Source organism: Leopardus geoffroyi, chromosome A1 (assembly GCF_018350155.1).
Source record: "Leopardus geoffroyi isolate Oge1 chromosome A1, O.geoffroyi_Oge1_pat1.0, whole genome shotgun sequence".
NCBI lineage: Eukaryota > Metazoa > Chordata > Mammalia > Carnivora > Felidae > Leopardus > Leopardus geoffroyi.
In genome coordinates this window covers 123989670-124013210 of record NC_059326.1, presented here as the reverse complement: position 1 = coordinate 124013210, position 23541 = coordinate 123989670, and the positions used below count along the sequence as shown (strand labels likewise).

Sequence of the window (23541 nt, the reverse complement as noted above, 5' to 3'; positions counted from 1 at the left end):
AGATAACCAGGCCCATATATGGAAAGACTAACTACAGTAAAGATACTTTTTTTAAAAAGTTTAGACAGAGAGTGAACTTGTGAGTGGGTGAGGGGCAGAGAGAGAAGGGGAAAAAGAGAATTCCAAACAAGCTCCCTGTTGTCAGAGCAGAACCTGATGCCAGGCTCAATCTCATAAACTGTGAGAACATGACGTGACCCAAAACCAAGAGCCAGATGTTCAACTGACTGAGCTACCTATGTGCCCCAAAGACAGTTTTCTTCCAAGTTAATACATACATTTACTGCAGTTTTATCAAAATGGCAGTAAGATTTTTCTGAATGTAAATACAGGTACTAGGGGCACCTGGGGGATCAGTCAGTTAAATGTCTGACTTTGGCTCAGTTCATGATCTTGCGGTTCGTGAGTTCAATCCCCTCATCGGGCTCTGGGCTGACAGCTCAGAGCCTGGAGCCTGCTTCAGATTCTGTGTCTCCCTCTCTCTCTCTGCCCCTCCCCGACTCGCACTCAGTTTCTCTATCAAAAATAAATAAATATTTTTTTTTTAATTTGTTAAATAATAAAAAAAAAAAAAAAGTTTAAGGGGCACCTGGGTGTCTCTGTCGGTTAAGTGTCCCAACTTCAGCTCGGGTCATGATATCACAGTTTGTGAGTTTGAGCCCCACCTCAGGCTGTGACAGCTCAGAGCCTGGAGCCTACTTCAGATTCTGTGTCTCCATCTCTCTCTGCCCACACTGCACTGCCACCCCTGTTCACATTGTCTCTCTCTCTCTCTCAAATATAAATAAACATTAAAAAAAATTTTTAAATTAATACAGATACTAAATTTTTATCTGGAAAAATAAGGTCAAGTATATGATTCTGAAAGAATAACAATGAAGAGGGAATCATCCTAGCAGATAATAAAACTTACAATAAGCCCATAGAATTAATAGAGCTCTATTTGTGCATGGATAGACATACAGAGCAGTGGAAACCAAAAGAGAACACAGATGCAGACTCCACTGGATTGAACAGTGTCTACCCAAAATTCATGTCCTTCCTAGAACTTCAGATTATGACCTGATTTAGAAGTAAGGTTGTTGCAGATATAAGTGGTTGAGTTATCATACTGGAGTAGGGTGGGCTCTTAATCCAATATGACTGGTATCTTTATAAGAGTAGACGCAGAGACCCAGACACACAAAGGGAGAAAACCTTGTTACAGTGGAGGCAGAGATTAGAATTAAAGAGCTTTCAGTCAAGAAATACCAGGGATCAACTGCCACCACCAGAAGCTAAGGGAAAGGCATGGAACAGATTCTCCGCTAGAGGCTTCAGAGACCACATGGCTCTGCTAACACCTTGATTTCAGACTTGTAGCCACTAAAACTCTAAGAGAATCAATTTTTATTGTTTTAAACCACCCAGCTGTGGTGCTTTGTTACAGCAGCATTAGGAAACTAATACAGAAACCTTCAAAAGAAGTGTTGGGACAAATGACCTTTCTTTTTGGAAGCAAACATTAAGGTAGACCACCAATATACACCATTACGTTCCAGATAAATTTAAAATCTAAACAGAACAAGTAAAACTTAAGGATTTTGGAAGAGAATTTAGAATATCTTTGTAAACTAGATATAGAAAGTTTTCTTACAACACAGAAAGTAAAATAACCTAAGAAAAGATTGATACATTTTCTCAAAACTGAAAATTTATGTACAATATAAGCATAAATAAAAGAGAAGACATACAACACAAAATATTTATAACCTAATGTAGCTAACAATTAATCAATACACAAATTATGTAATGAAATCCTAGAAATGAAGGACAAGTGATCCAGTTAAAAAAAAAATAGGCAAAGGATATAAATAGGCAGTTCACAGTGCTCAACACAAATGGTCAATGAATAAAATGGAGTAAAATTGTGACATATTCAGATAACGGAACATGATACAAAATTAAATCAGTTCTGTATATATCAACACGGACAGATCTCAAAATGTCAAATAAAAACTGCAAGCACAGTAAAACAAAGCATTTGTGCATAAAATACAAAGTAGTACTTATTTATAAGTACTTATGTGTATTTAAAAATTAAAAACTGAAAAGTTACTACATACATTATATTTCTTGAAAGAGAGAACAGATACAAAGAACAATATTCAAGAGAGACTAAAGAGGATTTCAGTTTCATCTGTCATATTCTACTTCATGAAAAGGAAATCTGAAGAAAAATGCTAAATCATTGGTAAATACTAGGATACATGTTATAATGTTCCCTAATTTTTTGACTCTTAAACTTCTGAAGATTAAAGTAATAAACAATGAAAAATAAAAATAAAAAACACAGAAAACACAGGAAAGAAAAAAACTCTAAGTAACAACAGAAATAACCTTCAAATAAAACTAACAATCCTCAGAGAAAAAAATAACACAAGGAAATTTCTCAAAAGTGCAGAATATGTATTTCAGATTTAACAGGCTCATTAGGTGTCTTACACAATAAATAAAAAGTCCCACATCAAGGTACATAATCATTAAATTTTCAGTATTCAGAAGACAAAATGAGATCCTAAAACTTTAGAAGAATTCAGAAAAATAGTCATACTACAGGACCAGAACTCATTAGAATTTCATGTACAATAAGGCAATATGAAGTCTGTGGAGGAAATTATTTCCAACCTGAAATTTTATTCTTAAACTATTAAGCATGAAGGCAAAGACACTTGTAATATCTCAAATTTATGTCCTATTCTTCCTTTCTCAAGATGAAAGAAAACTGACTCTACCCAAGTGAGGGGGGGGTGAAAAAAAATTAAGACAGAGAAAACTTGGGATCCATGGAAAACTGAACAGGAATGGATTAGAGGTGAAGTTATTAATTCTTGGGATGCGAGCCAAGAGAGCAGCAAGTGTACTAAAACCAAAACAGAAGAGAACAGAGCATACTGTATAAAATAACAAAGAAATGTAACCATAACATATTTTATGTCTCAAATGAGAATGATGCATACATAGCCATGCAGATATAAAAAACGAATTTAGATTTTTAAGCAAAAAGTGTAACTATTAGGAGAATGGGAAGGGAAGAAGTGTGAGGGAGGTTGCACGAGGGTAGGGGAAAGGCTAAATACTCATGATAGATACTGAGTTAAATGATGAATGAGAAAGGGAATTAAATGTTTTCAATTGTAAGATGTGAAGTTACCATGTGACATTTTAAAATCAGTTAACATGAATTTTTTCCACTGAATTTTGCAAAGAATAAGATTATAATAGTTGACTTAGGAGGGTTTCTATGACTATCATTAAAAGCAACATGCATTTTTTTTTTTTGACAGAGAAAGACAGAGAAACCATGAGCTGGGAAGGGGCAGAGAGAGAGAGAGAGAGAGAGAGAGAGAGAGACTGAGAGGATCCCAAGCCGGCTCCACACTGTCAGCAGAGAGCCAGAGGCTGGGCTTGATCTCACGAATCATGAGATCATGACCTGGGGCAAAACCAAGTCTGCCACTTAACCAAGTGATTCACCCAGGCACGCCAAAAGCGATATGCATTTTAACAAGATTCTATTTAAGATTGTTAAAAGGATGTGGACGGTAGGTAAACAAAGGAAAAGCAAGACACATAGCTGTGATAAAAAGGAACATGTACAAGCTTTCCAGTTATGGAATGAATAAGTCACAGTAATAAAAGGTACAGCATAGGGAATATAGTAAATTGTATTGCAATAGCATCGTATGGTGACAGATGTGAACGTAACAATGTATAAACTTGTAGAATCACTATGGTGTATATGTGAAACTAATTTAACATTGTATGTCAACTATACTTCAATAAAAAATGTTTAAAAACATGTATATAATATGCCATTGGAATACAGTTATGTATGTAGGAATATATGCAGAAATCTAAAACATCTCAGTCAACATACTCCCAATGGTGGCTTAATCTGGGGGCCAAAATTTCAGATCATTTCTTTCTTCCTTTTTACCTGCATTTAAGGGTTTTTGGTTTTTTTTTCCAAGCGCATATTTAGGTATTGGCATAGATACATTCATTAGCTTCATATGCATTTCTATAATAAAAAATCTATTTTGGGGCACCTGGGTGGTGCAGTCGGTTAAGCGTCCGACTTCAGCCAGGTCGCGATCTCGCGGTCCGTGAGTTCGAGCCCCGCATCAGGCTCTGGGCTGATGGCTCAGAGCCTGGAGCCTGTTTTGGATTCTGTGTCTCCCTCTCTCTCTGCCCCTCCCCCGTTCATGCTCTGTCTCTCTCTGTCCCAAAAATAAAAACGTTGAAAAAAAAATTTTTTTTAATTAAAAAAAATAAAAAAAAAATCTATTTCTATGAAAAAAAAAAAAAAAAAAAAAAAAAAAGAGCTACGGGGCGCCAGGGTGGCTCAGTCGGTTGAGCGTCCGACTTCAGCTCAGGTCACGATCTCACGGTCCGTGAGTTCAGGCCCCGCATCAGGCTCTGGGCTGATGGCTCAGAGCCTGGAGCCTACTTCCGATTCTGTGTCTCCCTCTCTCTCTGCCCCTCCCCCGTTCATGCTCTGTCTCTGTCTCAAAAATAAATAAATGTTAAAAAAAAAAATTTAAAAAAAAGAAAAAAAAGAGCTACAAAAAATACTTGTAAATTGCATGCTTACCTTCTTGTAGATAGCATTTTTCATTACCTGATTTCATTTCATTTGCCTAAACATTCAGAGATCTAATGCTAAAGTTGGTGGCTGTTTCAATCTAGCTTCTTCAAGATTTCACCACAAAACAATGTTCTACTTTGATATACATCTAAATTTTAATTCCTTTACAAAAATTGGTTTTCAGCACCTGAAAGAACAAGGTTTCTCCTGATGATATAGTAATCTATGCAAATAAACACAGAATCTTTTACCTGTTTGTCTTTTCTGGGTATTTCAAGTACACATGCATGTAAGTAGTTCATAGGATGGAAGCAAAGTTAGCCTTCTGCTGGGGTTTCAGCAGGCAGCAATTTCAACTTTTCTTAATCTGAATATTCTATATTAAACCACTACATTTAAAAGTTTATGTAAAATAAATACATCTTGACAACAGCAAAAGCATCTCTTAACTTCTGTCAAGATAATTACTTTGAACTTAAGGTGAACATGGGAATTAAAATTTGCTTTTAATTTTTATTTTTTTTATTTGAGAGAGAGAGAGTGCAGGCAAGCAGGGGAAAGGGGTAGAGGGAAAGAGGGAGAGAGAGAGAAAATCTTTTTTTTAAGTCTTTTCATTTACTTATGAGACAGAGACAGCATGAGTGGGGGAGGAGCAGAGAGCGAGGGAGTGAGAGAGAATCCCAAGCAGGCTCTGCACCCCAAATTGGGGCTGAAACTCACAAACCACAATACCATGACCTGAGCCAAAACCAACTGTCGGACGCTTAACTAACTAAGCCACCCAGGTGCCTCAGGAAAGAGAGAGAATCTTAAGCATCATCCACACTCAGTACACAGCCTGACCTAGGCCGAAATCAAGTCAGACACTTAACTGACTGAGCCACCCAGACACCCCAAAACTCATGATATCTTGATGGCTTCCCAGGATTAAACAATTACCCTGACAGGTCACTACTACGGCAACTTACTTCAACAACCTTATAGCCTACAAGATACTCATTTTTTTTTTTTAGCGTTTATTTATTCTGAGAGACAGAGCATGAGGAGGGAGGGGCAGAGAGAGAGGGAGAGGGAGAATCCCAAACAAGCTCCATGCTGTCAGCGCAGATTATGGTAGGGGGGATTGATCTCATCAATTTTGAGATCATGACCGGAACCAAAATCAAGAGTCTAGCACTTAATAAACTGAGCCAACCAGGTGCCCTGAGACTCATTTTAGACCTAAAGACATCTGCAGGTCAAAGTGAGGGAATGGAGGAACATTTATCACGCAAACGGATGTCAAAGGAAAGAAAGCTGGAGTACCAATACTTACATGCGACAAACTAGATTTTGTTCTTGTATTGTTTTTATCCTGTTTTGGTATCAGGGTAGTACTAGTTTCATGGAATGATTCTGAAAGTGTTCCCTCTATTCCATTATTTGTAAAACTTTGATAAAGAGTATCATTAATTTTTTTTAATATTTGGTAGAATTCACCACTATGACTATAAGGTCTTGGGCTTTTCCATGCTGGAGTTTTGATTCTTAATTCAGCTTCATTCTTTTTATTGGTCTAAGAAGATTTCCTATTTCTTAGATTCAAGATTCATGATTCAATCATGGTAACTGGTGTGTTTTTAGGAATTATCTGTTTTATTTTCCTAAATTATCTGATTTGTATTTAAATGTATATAATAATCTGTTATCACACTATGTATTTCTGTGGTTATCTACCGTCTTCTCTTTCATTTCTTTTCAATTTTGAGTCTTTTTTTCCTAGTTAATAGAATTAAAACATTGCCAATTTTGCAGGGATTTTTTTTGAAAAACTGGTCATTACTTTTAATGTTATGTAACTGTTTATTCTAGTCTCTGTTTTTTGTTATTTCCTTCCTCTACTAAGTTTCAGCTAAGTTTATTCTTTTTCTAGCTCTCTGCAGTGTCATGTTAAGTTGTTTAACTTTTTTTTTTTTTAATGTGTATTTATTTTTGAGACAGAGACAAAGCATGAACGGGGAAGGGTCAGAGAGAGGGAGACACAGAATCTGAAGCAGGCTCCAGCCTCCGAGCTATCAGCACAGAGGCCGACACAGGGCTCAAACTCATGGACCGTGAAATCATGACCTGAGCCGAGGTTGGATGCTCAACCTACTGAGCCACCCAGGCGCCCCAACTTTTTTTCTTAATACAAGCATTTATAACTTAAGTTTCACTCTAACATCTGCTTTTGGTGCATCCCATAGGTTTTGGAATATTATGTTTTCTTTTTCTTTTGTTTTGAAACATATTTTGATTTGCCATTTGATTTCTTAACTGACCCATTGCTTGTGTAGTGTTAATATTACATATTAAATATTTAATATTTACACTGTAAAAACAAACAACAACCTAATAATCCCATATCCTACTTCCATATGTCAGGAACCCTGACAATTCTCTAGTGGTATGAAAGACAAATATACAACTTCCAAGTTGGGCAAAGGATTTACAGGAAACCTACAAAACCAAATAATATTAAAGCACTACAGTCTATATCACTATACTCTCTCCTCTCTTGCTTCCTCTACCTGGAAGTGGCCCTCATTAAAAACATCCAAACAGAATGAATTCTCACAGAAATCTAACTAACACTATTTATAAGATGTCTACTAGTCTGCTCCTTATTCACTAGGTGAAGCCTTTAACCTAGAAAAGAATCCACCTTTTTGCCTCAACACATACCTGATGATGAAGCTGGAGTCCTGTTAAAAGTGTCTCCATTTGCTCCAGAAGAATACCTCTCCTGTTAACAGGAAGAAAAGACTCATTTTCTACTTTGAAAATAAGAATGTGTCACCACAAATGCTAGAAAATTTTAACAACTGGACTTTGTTCCAAACAAAACAGTAACAGGCTCTAAGATTTTCTACGCCACTCATTCCTTAATTATTCCAAAACCTCTTCACTTTAATACTGAACATATAGCGTATTAATGTATCACTTAAAACATTGATCAGCAAACTATAGCTATGAGCCAAAACTGGTCAGCCACTTGTTTTTGTAAATAAAGTTATATTGGAACATAGCGATCCTCATTCATCTAGAAATGCCTATGGCTGCTTTCCCACCATGATACCGAAGTTGCAACAGAGATCCTAAATTCTGTGAAGTCTAAACTATTTACTATCTAACCCTTTATGGAAAGAGTTTGCTGACATCTGACTTAAAAGTTTACTCATTCATATATTTGAAAAGTATAATTAAGTACTATTATTAAATAAAATCTGAACAAAATAACACATGAATAAATCAATGCCTGCCAATATACATTTTTAAAAGTTCTGTATTTTACAGTTTGCTCATTAACAACGCACAGAATAAAGTAGAGCACAGAGGAGAGCAGTGGACAATAGTTTCTACAGTAAAGTACTACAGGAATTTATCTTTAAAACTTCAACTTTGTTTCTATAAAGGGAAACAAATTAACATGTTCACAATTTTTTAAAATGAATTCACTCTAAAATAAAAGGTCACTGATGCACTAAAAACAATATACCTATATATGTACAATGCAAATGCAGTATAAATACAACGAAGTGGTTCATGTTAGCTACTGGATCAGAATATGCATCATTAACTTTAATCAAACTTTTCACAGCAACAGCTGAAATGTCGATGATGTTCTCAAATACTACCTATCCCATTTTCCCTACCTTAGTCTCAAAAACTATGTATTTGCAATTAATATATATGTATTACATTTCCAGGGATGTACTTGCATTTCTATTGGGCTCAGAAATTTCAACTTTTGTTATAAAACCAATAGCTAAATGTCAAGTTAATTTGGGAAACTTCCAATATTTCTTAGTGTATCTCTGTGTTAACAAAAACTTGAGTAACCTTTTTCTCACCTTAACTCCTAGGGTGCTCTTATAATCATTAACTGACACCTTAATTTCCCCTCATATAAGCTACCTCTACTTAGGACAAAACTTACAGAAGAGAGGTCTCAAATTCTTGCACATGAAAAGCAGAATTCAATACTTTAAAAATGAAAGGTGTCCTAAAACTTAAGATGATACCTTAATTAACTGGCTACTTTAGAACAGACACAATATTTCTTTACCTAAGTTCATTTAAATAAGTCAAAAGAGTGCAAAAGTAGTACTTCTTTTCTTTTTTTTTTTTTTAATTTTTCAATGTTTACTTACTCTTTTTTCTTGAGAGGGAGAGACAAAGCATGAGCAGGGTAGGGGCAGAGAGAGAGGGAGACACATAATCTGAAGCAGGCTCCAGGCTCTGAGGTGTCAGCACAGAGCCTGATGCTGGGCTTGAACTCATGAACGGTGAGATCAGGACCTGAGCTGAAGTCAGCCACTTAACTGACCACCCAGGTGCCTCAGTAATACTTATTTTCTAAGATTTATTTCACAAAAGACACTAAATGACTTTTAAAACTGCTTTTATAAAGCCCAAGAGCCACCCAATTATTCTCTGAGTTATTAAGAACAGAAAGGCAAATACTTTTGGGATTTTGGTAATTACTACAGTATAAAGTTCCAATTTACAATTACCATAGACATTAAAACAAGAATGATCTAGTTTTCTATCTTTAAAGTGCAATTCTGAAGACTTTTTTTTCCTAGTGGCCAAAGTATTATCAAGTGACTAGAATCCAAAAAAGTTCTGGTTTTATTTAAGTGATATAAAGCTAATAAAGGTAATGAGACACTTTGGCAGTCAAGAACTTAAAAATTATTATTAGATGACCGTCAGGCTGTGGAATTTAATATTCCACATACACGAAATTTAAAAATTCCAAGGCAAATTCTGAAACAAAACATCATTAAAGATTCTTAACCTTTTTCATTACCTTAAAAATAAATTACCTTCATATTCCCTTCTGCTACTGCAGCAATTTGCTCTCTTAAAACAAAATGTCTACAGTTAGTTGCTGCCTCTACTTTTTCATATCCCTTTTTTCCTTAAATCTACTCCAGTTTAGCTTCCATCCTCATTCTACACTGAAAATGCTTTTAATAAGGAAATTATGTAATAAAATTACTACTTTTATCTTTCATTCTACCAGAGCTCTCAGCAGCATTTGAAATGACAGACTATTTCCTTCCTCTTTATAACATTCTCCTCTTGGCTTAAGGAACCCACAATTCTCTGGTTTTCTTTCTTGCTCCAGTGGCTACTTCCTCCTCAGTCTCCTTTTGCCAGCTCCTCTTATACTGGACCTCTCAAGTTGGACTATCCAGGGTCAAGCCCTCTAAATCTGTTTTACACTATGTAACTTTACCTAGTCTCGTAGCTTTAAATCCCATTAACACACAGGGACACCTGGGCGGCTCAATCAGTTAACTGTCCAACTCTTGGTTTCAGCTCAGGTCACGATCTCATGGTTAGTGCACAGAACCCGCTTGGGATCCTCTATGTCTGTCTCTCTCTGCTCCTCCTCTGCTCATAGCTGTCTTGCTCTCTCTCAAAAATAGACATTAAAGGGGCGCCTGGGTGGCTCAGTCGGTTAAGCGTCCGACTTCAGCTCAGGTCACGATCTCGCGGTCCGTGAGTTCGAGCCCCGCGTCGGGCTCTGGGCTGATGGCTCAGAGCCTGGAGCCTGTTTCGGATTCTGTGTCTCCCTCTCTCTCTGACCCTCCCCCGTTCATGCTCTGTCTCTCTCTGTCTCAAAAATAAATAAACGTTAAAAAAAAAAATTTAAAAAAAATAGACATAAAAAAAATTTTTCTAATAAATTAAAAAAATCCCATTAATATACAGATAATTACCACATTTATTTTAATGTTTATTTTTGACAGAGATAGAGAGAGAGACAGAGCATAAGCGGGGGAGGGCCAGAGAGAAAGGGAGACACAGAATCCGAAGCAGGCTCCAGGCTCTGAGCTGTCAGCACAGAGCCCGACGCAGGGCTCTAAGTCACAGACCGCGAGATAATGACCTGAGCTGAAGTCGGATGCTCAACCGACTGCGCCACCCAGGCGCCCTGATAATTACCACATTTATATCTATATCCCTGATCCCTCTTCTAAGCAACTAATGCATAAAAGCTATTTTACTTTTATGTTTTCATAGCCATCCCAAATTGAACACAACAAAGCTAGCATTCTTTGTTTTTACCCCTCCCAAGCTTATACATTTTTCAGAGATTCCCCATTTCAGCAAATGGAACCATCTTCTATCCAGTTGCTTAAACTTAAAAGAAGTCTATGGTACAACACAAGCAATATAGTCAATGATACTGAAACAGCATTGTATGGTTTACAGATGGTAGCTACACTATCATCAGGATACCTTAACATACAAACTTGTCAAATCACTGTACACCCAAAACTAATATTGTGTATCAATTATACTTAAATTAAACAAAATAATAAAATTTAAAAAAACTAGACATCAACCTTGATTACTCTCTTTCACTCCCCACACCCAGTCAAGCCAGTCCTACTAACTCTAAGCTCACAACTACCTTCAGGCCCCTCTCCCTTTACTTTTCCCTTTCCCTCTCTGACTTCATTTTCTACCACTCTTGTTTCATCTTACAGTGCTTTAGCCACACTACATGTAGTAGGATGAAATATGGCCACCCACATTACCTTATTTGGAAAAAGAATGCAGATATAATTACAGATTCTGAAAAAGAAGAGATTACTCGATTATCTGTGTAGGCCTTAAATGTCACTACAAATGTCCTTATGAGAGACAAAAGAAGTTAACCAAGGCCATGAGAAGACAGAGCAATTAGAAATTTCAAAATATTTTACACATAAGGGTTCTCACACGCAGCTACAAATAATTCATTCTCATTCTGGTAAACACATTTCTTTTGACCTTCTATGTACTCTTAATATTTTCAATTATGAAATATCACACCCTTTAAAGGTCTTTTTCTTTTAAAGGTCTTTTTCAAGCAAATGAATATTTCCACCAACATAGTAAGGTTTTGATCTCAATGACTTGTCAGAGCTGCTATTCAAATGAATTTATAGCTGGACAATTTATGAACCTTGGAGATGCCTCCTCCCTGTCCAATTTGGGGTCCAATACAGACAATTCCATGTTTTCTTCCCCCAGCCCCTTAAATTCCTTAGCAAATATATCTTTCATTTTATATTCAGAAACCCCTGAAATGCCTAAGAATATATCAATTTATACAAAGTACCAAGATCTCATTTCCTATTTTAGGTTCCATGTCAAATAGAGCTGAGATAGGTTGTCCAAATAAAATGACCAGACAGGTTATATCAGACAGTGTCACATAAAATTTAAATTTCAAACAAATTATTTCTCCTTCTTTGATATGATACAGAAATTAAAGTCCCAAAATACAGACAATATTATCCTCCATCCCTTCTTCTGATTGATCAGCCCCGGCCAGATCAGCCCCATTCACATCCACAGTTGAAGCCTGGTCCTTTCTTTGACAACTGCTACATGGAGACACCTAAAATTACTGCAGTTACTTCAGGACCTCCAGGGCTGAAAAACTCCAACTGTTGAGTCTCATGTATCACACACAGATCTAAGGTTCTAGAGAGCTAGCATGTCACACAACAAAAAACAAACACCTCAAAATTTAGAAAAAACAACCAAAGCCAGGAACAAATGTGACTGTTCTAGGAGCTTACAATGTAGGCCCTAATTTCTGTATCTGAGAGCATTTTCCAAATAAAATTTCTTTCCCCCAAACATTTCACAATCAAAACTTATAGTGAAAACATCTCCCACACACTATGAGAGAAACCTACTATAAATGATAATGGTGTATAGACAGAGAAAAAAGAAAACAAAAGGCTCTCTAGTTTCAGTTTCTCTCTGGTGTCACCCAATCTCTATCAGTTGACTAGAATATGTTGGCTGTAAATTGATGATTCTTCTTCAAGAGGATTCAGTTTTCTCTATTCTCCAGACCTGTTCCACCAACATCTCTGCCACCTTTGCAATCTCTTTAGCCTTCTCCTCAGCTTTCTCATATCTTTTCATCTCTACTCTAGACTTAATTGTTTAGATTGGGGCTGGAAGAACATGGCGGTGTAGGAGGACGCTGGGCTCACCGCACGTCCTGCTGATCACTTAGATTCCACCTACACCTGCCTAAATAACCCAGAAAACCGCCAGAGGAGTAGCAGAAAGGAGTCTCCAGGGCCAAGCGCAGACGAGAGGCCCACGGAAGAGGGTAGGAAGGGCGGCAAGGCGGTGCGAGCTCCACGGACTGGCGAGAGGGAGCCGGGGTGGAGGGGCGGCTCGCGGGCCAAGCAGAGCCCCCGAGTCTGGCTTGCAAAAGCGGAGGGGCCTGACGGAGTGTGTTCCAACAGCAAGGGCGACTTAGCATCTGGGAGGTCATAAGTTAACAGCTCTGCTCAGAAAGCGGGAAGGCTGGACGACAAAGGGAGGGAGAGCTGCTAAGCCCCCGGACGACAGAGCTCAGCTTGGCGGGGAACAAAGGTGCTCGCCAGCGCCATCTCCCCCGCCCATCCCCCAGCCAAAATCCCAAAGGAAACCAGTTCCTGCCAGCGAACTTGCTCGCTCCGCACAAACACCCAACTCTGTGCTTCTGCGGAGCCAAACCTCCGGCAGCGGATATGACTCCCTCCCGATGCCACAGGGCCCCTCCTGAAGTGGATCACCTAAGGAGAAGCGAGCTAAGCCTGCCCCTCCTGCCCCCGTGCACCTTGCCTACCCACCCCAGCTAATACGCCAGATCCCCAGCATCACAAGCCTGGCAGTGTGCAAGTAGCCCAGACAGGCCACGCCACCCCACAGTGAATCCCACCCCTAGGAGAGGGGAAGAGAAGGCACACACCAGTCTGACTGTGGCCCCAGCGGTGGGCTAGGGGCAGACATCAGGACTGACTGCGGCCACGCCCACCAACTCCAGTTATACACCACAGCACAGGGGAAGTGCCCTGCAGGTCCTCACCACTCCAGGGACTATCCAAAATGACCAAACGGAAGAATTCCCTCAGAAGAATCTCCAGGAAATAACAACAGCTAATGAGCTGATCAAAAAGGATTTAAATAATGTAACAGAAAGTGAATTTAGAATAATAGTCATAAAATTAATCGCTGGGCTTGAAAACAGTATAGAGGACAACAGAGAATCTCTTGCTACAGAGCTCAAGGGACTAAGGAACAGTCACGAGGAGCTGAAAAGCGCTTTAAACGAAATGCAAAACAAAATGGAAACGACGACAGCTCGGATTGAAGAGGCAGAGGAGAGAATAGGTGAACTAGAAGATAAAGTTATGGAAAAAGAGGAAGCTGAGAGAAAGAGAGATAAAAAAAAATCCAGGAGTATGAGGGGAAAATTAGAGAACTAAGTGATGGACTAAAGACAAATAATCTACGCATAATTGGTATCCCAAAGGAGGAAGAGAGAGGGAAAGGTGCTAAAGGGGTAATTGAAGAAATTATAGCTGAGAACTTCCCAAATCTGGGGAAGGAAAAAGGCATTGAAATCCAAGAGGCACAGAGAACTCCCTTCAGACGTAACTTGAATCGATCTTCTGCACGACATATCATAGTGAAACTGGCAAAATACAAGGATAAAGAGAAAATTCTGAAAGCAGCAAGGGATAAACATGCCCTCACATATAAAGGGAGACCTATAAGACTCGTGACTGATCTCTCTTTTGAAACTTGGCAGGCCAGAAAGGATTGGCACAATATTTTCAGTGTGCTAAACAGGAAAAATATGCAGCCGAGAATCCTTTATCCAGCAAGTCTGTCATTCAGAACAGAAGGAGAGATAAAGGTCTTCTCAAACAAACAAAAACTGAAGGAATTTGTCACCACTAAACCAGCCCTACAAGAGATCCTAAGGGGGATCCTGTGAGACAAAGTACAAGAGACATCACTACAAGCATAAAACATACAGACATCACAATGACTCTAAACCCGTATCTTTCTATAATAACACTGAATGTAAATGGATTAAATGCGCCAACCAAAAGACATAGGGTATCAGAATGGATAAAAAAACAAGACCCATCTATTTGCTGTCTACAAGAGACTCATTTTAGATCTGAGGACACCTTTAGATTGAGAGTGAGGGGATGGAGAACTATTTATCATGTTACTGGAAGCCAAAAGAAAACTGGAGTAGCCATACTTATATCAGACAAACTAGATTTTAAATTAAAGGCTGTAACAAGAGATGAAGAAGGGCATTATATAATAATTACAGGGTCTATCCATCAGGAAGAGCTAACAATTATAAATGTCTATGCGCCGAATACCGGAGCCCCCAAATATATAAAACAATTACTCATAAACATAAGCAACCTTATTGATAAGAACGTGGTAATTTCAGGGGAGTTTAACACCCCACTTACAGAAATGGATAGATCATCTAGACACACGGTCAATAAAGAAACAAGGGCCCTGAATGAGACATTGGATCAGATGGACCTAACAGATATATTTAGAACTCTGCATCCCAAAGCAACAGAATATACTTTCTTCTCAAGTGCACATGGAACATTCTCCAAGATAGATCATATACTGGGTCACAAAACAGCCCTTCATAAGTTTACAAGAATTGAAATTATACCATGCATACTTTCAGACCACAATGCTATGAAGCTTGAAATCAACCACAGGAAAAAGTCTGGAAAATCTCCAAAAGCTTGGAGGTTAAAGAACACCCTACTAACGAATGAGTGGGTCAACCAGGCAATTAGAGAAGAAATTAAAAAATATATAGAAACAAACTAAAATGAAAATACAACAATCAAACGCTTTGGGATGCAGCGAAGGCAGTCCTGAGAGGAAAATACATTGCAACCCAGGCCTACCTCAAGAAACAAGAAAAATCCCAAATACAAAATCTAACAGCACACCTAAAGGAAATAGAAGCAGAACAGCAAAGGCAGCCTAAACCCAGCAGAAGAAGAGAAATAATAAAGATCAGAGCAGAAATAAACAATATAGAATCTAAAAAAACTGTAGAGCAGATCAATGAAACCAAGAGTTGGTTTTTTGAAAAAATAAACAAAATTGACAAACCTCTAGCCAGGCTTCTCAAAAAGAAAAGGGAGAGGACCCAAATAGATAAAATCATGAATGAAAATGGAATTATTACAACCAATCCCTCAGAGATACAAACAATTATCAGGGAATACTATGAAAAATTATATGCCAACAAATTGGACAACCTGGAAGAAATGGACAAATTCCTAAACACCCACACCCTTCCAAAACTCAATCAGGAGGAAATAGAAAGCTTGAACAGACCCATAACCAGCGAAGAAATTGAATCGGTTATCAAAAATCTCCCAACAAATAAGAGTCCAGGACCAGATGGCTTCCCAGGGGAGTTCTACCAGACGTTTAAAGCAGAGATAATACCTATCCTTCTCAAGCTATTCCAAGAAATAGAAAGGGAAGGAAAACTTCCAGACTCATTCTATGAAGCCAGTATTACTTTGATTCCTAAACCAGACAGAGACCCAGTAAAAAAAGAGAACTACCGGCCAATATCCCTGATGAATATGGATGCAAAAATTCTCAATAAGATACTAGCAAATCGAATTCAACGGCATATAAAAAGAATTATTCACCATGATCAAGTGGGATTCATTCCTGGGATGCAGGGCTGGTTCAACATTTGCAAGTCAATCAACATGATACATCACATTAACAAAAAAAAAGAGAAGAACCATATGATCCTGTCAATCAATGCAGAAAAGGCCTTTGACAAAATCCAGCACCCTTTCTTAATAAAAACCCTTGAGAAAGTCGGGATAGAAGGAACATACTTAAAGATCATAAAAGCCATTTATGAAAAGCCCACAGCTAACATCATCCTCAACGGGGAAAAACTGAGAGCTTTTTCCCTGAGATCAGGAACACGACAGGGATGCCCACTCTCCCCACTGTTGTTTAACATAGTGCTGGAAGTTCTAGCATCAGCAATCAGACAACAAAAGGAAATCAAAGGCATCAAATTTGGCAAAGATGAAGTCAAGCTTTCGCTTTTTGCAGATGACATGATATCATACATGGAAAATCCGATAGACTCCACCAAAAGTCTGCTAGAACTGATACATGAATTCAGCAAAGTTGCAGGATACAAAATCAATGTACAGAAATCAGCTGCATTCTTATACACTAACAATGAAGCAACAGAAAGACAAATAAAGAAAGTGATCCCATTCACAATTGCACCAAGAAGCATAAAATACCTAGGAATAAATATAACCAAAGATGTAAAAGATCTGTATGCTGAAAACTATAGAAAGCTTATGAAGGAAATTGAAGAAGATATAAAGAAATGGAAAGACATTCCCTGCTCATGGATTGGAAGAATAAATATTGTCAAAATGTCAATACTACCCAAAGCTATCTACACATTCAATGCAATCCCAACCAAAATTGCACCAGCATTCTTCTCGAAACTAGAACAAGCAATCCTAAAATTCATATGGAACCACAAAAGACCCCGAATAGCCAAAGTCATTTTGAAGAAGAAGACCAAAGCAGGAGGCATCACAATCCCAGACTTTAGCCTCTACTACAAAGCTGTCATCATCAAGACAGCATGGTATTGGCACAAAAACAGACACATAGACCAATGGAATAGAATAGAAACCCCAGAACTAGACCCACAAACGTATGGCCAACTCATCTTTGACAAAGCAGGAAAGAACATCCAATGGAAAAAAGACAGTCTCTTTAACAAACAGTGCTGGGAGAACTGGACAGCAACATGCAGAAGGTTGAAACTAGACCACTTTCTCACACCATTCACAAAAATAAACTCAAAATGGATAAAGGACCTGAATGTGAGACAGGAAACCATCAAAACCTTAGAGGAGAAAGCAGGAAAAGACCTCTCTGACCTCAGCCGTAGCAATCTCTTACTCGACACATCCCCAAAGGCAAGGAAATTAAAAGCAAAAGTGAATTACTGGGACCTTATGAAGATAAAAAGCTTCTGCACAGCAAAGGAAACAACCAACAAAACTAAAAGGCAACCAATGGAATGGGAAAAGATATTTGCAAATGACATATCGGACAAAGGGCTAGTATCCAAAATCTATAAAGAGCTCACCAAACTCCACACCCGAAAAACAAATAACCCAGTGAAGAAATGGGCAGAAAACATGAAAAGACACTTCTCTAAAGAAGACATCCGGATGGCCAACAGGCACATGAAAAGGTGTTCAACGTCGCTCCTTATCAGGGAAATACAAATCAAAACCACAGTCAGATATCACCTCACGCCAGTCAGAGGGGCCAAAATGAACAAATCAGGAGACTATAGATGCTGGAGAGGATGTGGAGAAACGGGAACCCTCTTGCACTGTTGGTGGGAATGCAAACTGGTGCAGCCGCTCTGGAAAGCAGTGTGGAGGTTCCTCAGAAAATTAAAAATAGACCTACCCTATGACCCAGCAATAGCACTGCTAGGAATTTATCCAAGGGATACAGGAGTACTGATGCAGAGGGGCACTTGTACCCCAATGTTTATAGCAGCACTCTCAACAATAGCCAAATTATGGATAGAGCCTAAATGTCCATCAACTGATGAATGGATAAAGAAATTGTGGTTTATATACACAATGGAATACTATGTGGCAATGAGAAAGAATGAAATATGGCCTTTTGTAGCAACGTGGATGGAACTGGAGAGCGTGATGCTAAGTGAAATCAGCCATACAGAGAAAGACAGATACCATATGGTTTCACTCTTATATGGATCCTGAGAAACTTAACAGAAACCCATGGGGGAGGGGAAGGGAAAAAAAAAAAAAGAGGTTAGAGTGGGAGAGAGCCAAAACATAAGAGACTGTTAAAAACTGAGAACAAACTGAGGGTTGATGGGGGGTGGGAGGGAGGGGAGGGTGGGTGATGGGTATTGAGGAGGGCACCTTTTGGGATGAGCACTGGGTGTTGTATGGAAACCAATTTGACAATAAATTTCATATATTAAAAAAAAATCTGAAAAAAAATTGTTTAGATTTTGATTATGAGTCATCAGAGCTCCTTCGTCTAAGCCTGCCACTTTTATCTGGATGGCCATTTTATTTGGATGACCATTTTGACCAGCTTCCACAAGTTGCTCTTATTTACCATATAATAATATCCCGGCTTTCTAGTAGAAGACACAATATCCTCCTACATCTCAGTGATAATTATAGGCAGAAATTGCTCAAAATCTTCTTAAGGTTCTAGCAGTTCAGCTTCCTTAGGTCTGCAAATACAATGTTGTTCAAGGGCCACATTTTTTCTCACTACTTCAGAATTATAGTATGAACAGAGAAGCCCCGAACTTTATTTTCTTACCTAATTATTACAAACTTTGCTACTACTACTTAACAAAATTGTATTGTGGATGGGCCAATTATCTCACGCTATTTCTATTTTAATCACAAGAGTATTTGACTTCTGAAATGTGCCACCAAAAAGGCAGATAAATGGAGGCAATCACTATGTAGACCTACTCCCATGGTCCTCTAACAAGAAGCATTCATTACACAGCTAGTAAGCAAATCCAATACCCTGTTACATTCACCATACTCAACACTCCAAAACTCATTCCAACAAGCTTACATGAAATATGCAAATGCCTAACAATTAAGATGTCTGGACTACATAATTATCAAATTCTTCCTAACCTCACATCTTTCACTGGTCTATACCCAAGTAGTACACTTCCCAGTGGCCTATCAGTACAAAATCATATAAGAATGGGTAAATATTAAATCTCCAAATAAAAATCCTAGAAAGTTTTCATAAAAGGCTGATCGCATATTGTTTAAGATGAGATTAAGCCAAGACAGCTGCAGGGTGAAGACAAATTCTAAAAATCAAAAAGCCCAGCTGTCTCTTAAAACAGAAATTCAGGGGGCCACCTGAGTGGCTCAGTTAAGCATTTGACTCTTGATTTCGGCTCAGTACATAATCTCAGCAGTATGTGAGTTTGAACCCCTTGTCAGGCTCTGCACTGACAGTATGGAGCCTGCTTGGGATTCTCTCTCCAGACCTCCCCACTCATGCTCTCTCTCTCTCTCTCAACATCAATAAACTTAAAAAAAAATTAAAATAGAAATTCAGAACCACCAATCAAAATGGTGCCTTTAAATGAAACTAGGCAAAATAAAAGACCTCAGATCTCTCCCACATGTATATATCATGTAATCATCCTCACTTTCTGCACTTTTTATTCAACCAAGGCAGACAAAGGCATTGATTGCACCATGTTCCTCCAAGTCAACTAGGCCAGATAGCTAATTGCTGAACAGCATCAGGAATTAAGTTTGCAGACAAATACAAAAAATTTACAAATTGGCCCCACATAAATATTAAGAATCATAAGGTAAAGTTAGTATTAACATTTTAGTATTCTTAATATTAAACAAGGTACGTTACTAAATAGCACAAATATTTCCAAAAAGGTAAGTCTGAAAGATGTGACAGTCAACCACCCTCAATTTCAGACAGCCTATGCAATAAACAAGTACAACATGATTGAGTCTAATGTACTATTTAAAGAATGCTTAATGAAGAAAAAAATCTCAGACTAAGAAGAAACAAAATTAAATGACTAAGTTCAAGTGAAAAAGTCTGTATCTGTGAACTAAACTTTGTAATATAATAAATTTACTGAGAACTGGGGTAAAAAGAACCATAAAATATCCTTTAAGTAATTCCATTTTTTAAAAAATACTCCCAAATTAAAATATATATATATATATAAGATGTAGATATTCATGACAACATTACAGTGAAAAGCTAACATCTTAAATTCCCACCAACAGAAAATCAATTATATTACAGTAGATCCATTCCTTGAAGTACTATGCAACCTTAAGAAACTATTTTTAGGAAGTTAGTAGTACTATGGAATAGTGCTCAAGAGTGAAAAGGCTGGAATCAAAAATATTATTATGTACTATCATTTGGGGGGGAAAGAAAATTTAATAAAAATTTACAAGAGTGTGCTAATAAACATGATTAAGTACTTTTTCTCCTCTTTTCCCAATATTGTAAAAAAAAAAAAATGTTTTTTTTTTTTTATGATAGGCACAGGACTATAAAAAAAAGTATCACACAAAAGATGTCTTTCTCAAGTAAGCTCCAAAAAAAAAAAAAAAAACCACGATAAATTCAGATTAAGATCTTGAGTATTTTGACACCCTCACCCAAAAATCTTCAGTATTTTGAAATAAACTTTATATATAAATCAAATCCAATTAAGAGAAATAAAGGATTACATATATTTTTATGTGATAGAACTTCCATTAAGATATCTCTTGAAATAACAAAGTGTTTGTAAAAAGTGACCAACATAAATGCAAACTGGAAATTCCAGAAAAAAAGAACACAGTGGTGCCTAAGTGGCTCAGTCATTGAAGCAACTGACTATTGGTTTTGGCTCAGGTCATGATCTCAAGGTTTCATGGGTTTGAGCCCCTCAGCGGGCTCCATGCTGACAGTGCAGAGTATGCTTGGAATTCTGATTCCCTCTCTCTCTGCCCCTTCCCTGCTCATGATGTTTCTGTCTCTCTCAAAGTGAACACATGAACTTCAAAAAAAAAAAAAAAAAAAAAGAAAAGAACACCACTTTTGAGACATTTTCAAGTAAATAACACTTGTACAAAAACAATCCTTTAAAATATATTAACTTCTAGGGGCACATGGGTAGCTCAGTCAGTTAAACATCCGACTTCGACTCAGGTCATGATCTTAGCTTAGGCCATGATCTCATGGTTCGTGAGTTCGAGCCCCATGTTGGCAGCTCAAAGCCTGGAGCCTGCTTTGGATTCTATTTCCCGCCCTCTCTCCCTCTGTCCTTCCCCCGCTCACACTATGTCTCTCTCTCTCTCTCTCAAAAATGAACATTAAAAATATATATATTAACTTCTAAAGTAGAGTTTTTTTTTTTTTAAGTCAACGTTCAAATCAGAACTGAAACCCAAAAAGCTATTCCAAGTCCTGTTCTTTTGAATTACAATATAACTCTCCAAATGCCACTAAGGAAAAAGATCTGATGATTTGCATATTTGAAGAGCCAAGTGATGACACCATCTCAATCAGCCTAACATACGCATCCTACTTGTAGGAAACCAATTTATAGAATTCAAAATATCACCCAACACCAAACTGTATTTTTCAGTTTTCAATACAAGTGTCTGTCAAACATGTTCAACCATATTTGTACCAGCCTGCTTCCACCCACAGTAAGTCCTCAATCACTGACATTTAAATTGTCAATAATACCACTACACATATTTAAGTTAATTATCAAATTACCTCATACTATTTTATTCCATTTGAGGCTTAGAGTGCCTCCTCTTCATTGCCCCTAAGGCAGTTAATAACAATCAGATGGAGGTAAGCACAGCACACTCCACCGGACTGTAATCTAGAACTTTCCTACCACAGTGATTTTCAACTTCAATAAAATCTGTAGTGTTTAATAACCACAAACTTTAAATTTTACTACCTTCTCAAATACAGGAACATAGGAAGACATATGAGGTTTGATTATTTCCGCTTCCCAATCTTCATCTCCCATGGTGGCTTCCAGTTCTATTTGTATCTAAATTTTTTTAAAAAAACGTACATTTGGAATCATATACTTAACAACATGAACTGTCACAATTTCACATACACCTCCCAAAACTACTGAACTAGCTGCTGATTTTCCCCAAAGATCCCCTTATTTTTTATCTTTAAAAATGAGTTGAACTACTTAACCACTCTTGCAACCACCATGTCCCTACTGGGCCTTTCTCCAAAATCTGTTTACTGACTTTATCCTCTCCTTTCACGGGTCTCCCAAACAGCTTACTGGATATTAAGGGTAAGGGAAATTTCTCAACTACTACTCAATGTTTCTCTCTTTGCACACCTCCCTTCAAAAGTAAAGATGTTTGGTTTGTAGGTTTTGATAGTTTACTGGGAGAGAGGGAGCCAGGGCCAAGGCCTTCAAGCTTGGCGGGGTAGGGGTCACGAGTTAGGTGGCCCAAATCCTTTCAACAATGGACAACTAGTTACTCTAAGGGGCATTTGTACACAAATGATACTACAGCCACTCTTGTTCGGATAAAACGCCACACACAAGCTGGGCAAAGATGCTTCTTTACCTCCTCTACAGGCCTCTTCACCCTACAAGCGTCAGCCGGGCTTTAAGACCTACACTGGCAAGTAAAGAAAAAGCCCCAAAGGACGGCTCCAACGCCCACCTGCCCCATCCGTTCTTCATCTAGCCTAAACTCCCACTACCGGGAAACCCACAGGGGCCAGCAGAGACCTGCGCCAGGAAGAAAGTCGCCGGGCCACTCACCTCTCCGCTGCTTGCTCTCCCGGGGTCCTCGCAGGCGGTGACGCCGCTTAAACGGCTGCACGTGCAGGACGCTGCTGACTGCGTCAGGTACGCAGCTTCAACAACAAATGGCACCAGGCGACGAGTGCCTCCAGCCAATCAGCGCTCAGACCACCGGCGTTGCCCCGCCCCATCTCCAGCCGTGCGTTCCCTATTTGCTCGCATTTGAGGTCGCTAAAGCCAGACCCGCTGTCTTCTTCACACAGTGGCCCGTTAGGCCTGGGGGTATAACGCTGGCCGTGAGCCGCTTATCTCTAGATTCTTGGGGCGGGGGTGGTCCTCAATGTGGAGATGCCCTAGATTTTCTCTGTGCAAGCCAAAGATGCACAGCCCCTTTTTATAATACCAAATATGTCCACCCCCCTTTTTATAATACCAAAAATAAAAGGGAAGATGAGTAATGCCCTGCCTCCAACCTCTTTGACTTGATCTTCCTGTTTTCTTGCTGTAGTCCCTGGCCGTTGGTCCCTTGGTTCTTTATTTCTGAGGTGCTTGCTTCACAACTGGGGATTCCTGCTGCCTCAGCATGTGGCTAAGGACTGTGGAGCTGGCACGTTTCCGTTTCCTCCCCATGACAGCTAGGATGAGGCTCGGT

The 23541-nt window shown here is 38.5% G+C and overlaps 1 protein-coding gene across 8 annotated transcripts in view; it reads right to left on the bottom strand.

Moving 5' to 3' along the window:
* DDX4 (DEAD-box helicase 4) overlaps positions 1–23040 on the bottom strand; it is an 88283-nt gene extending 65243 nt beyond the window's left edge. For 6 of the 8 annotated variants that reach the window (XM_045493489.1, XM_045493513.1, XM_045493519.1 and 3 more), the window contains exons 1-3: positions 22908–23020; positions 22065–22160; positions 7334–7394 (exon numbers count right to left, since the gene is read on the bottom strand). In XM_045493489.1, coding sequence (XP_045349445.1) covers positions 7334–7394; positions 22065–22136 — 133 coding nt within the window. In that variant the 5' untranslated portion in view covers positions 22137–22160; positions 22908–23020. Of the gene's footprint in view, positions 1–7333; positions 7395–22064; positions 22161–22907 lie in introns of all 8 variants that reach the window. The other 2 variants (XM_045493498.1, XM_045493533.1) reach the window with 2 other exon arrangements.
* Positions 23041–23541: the final 501 nt, after the last annotated feature.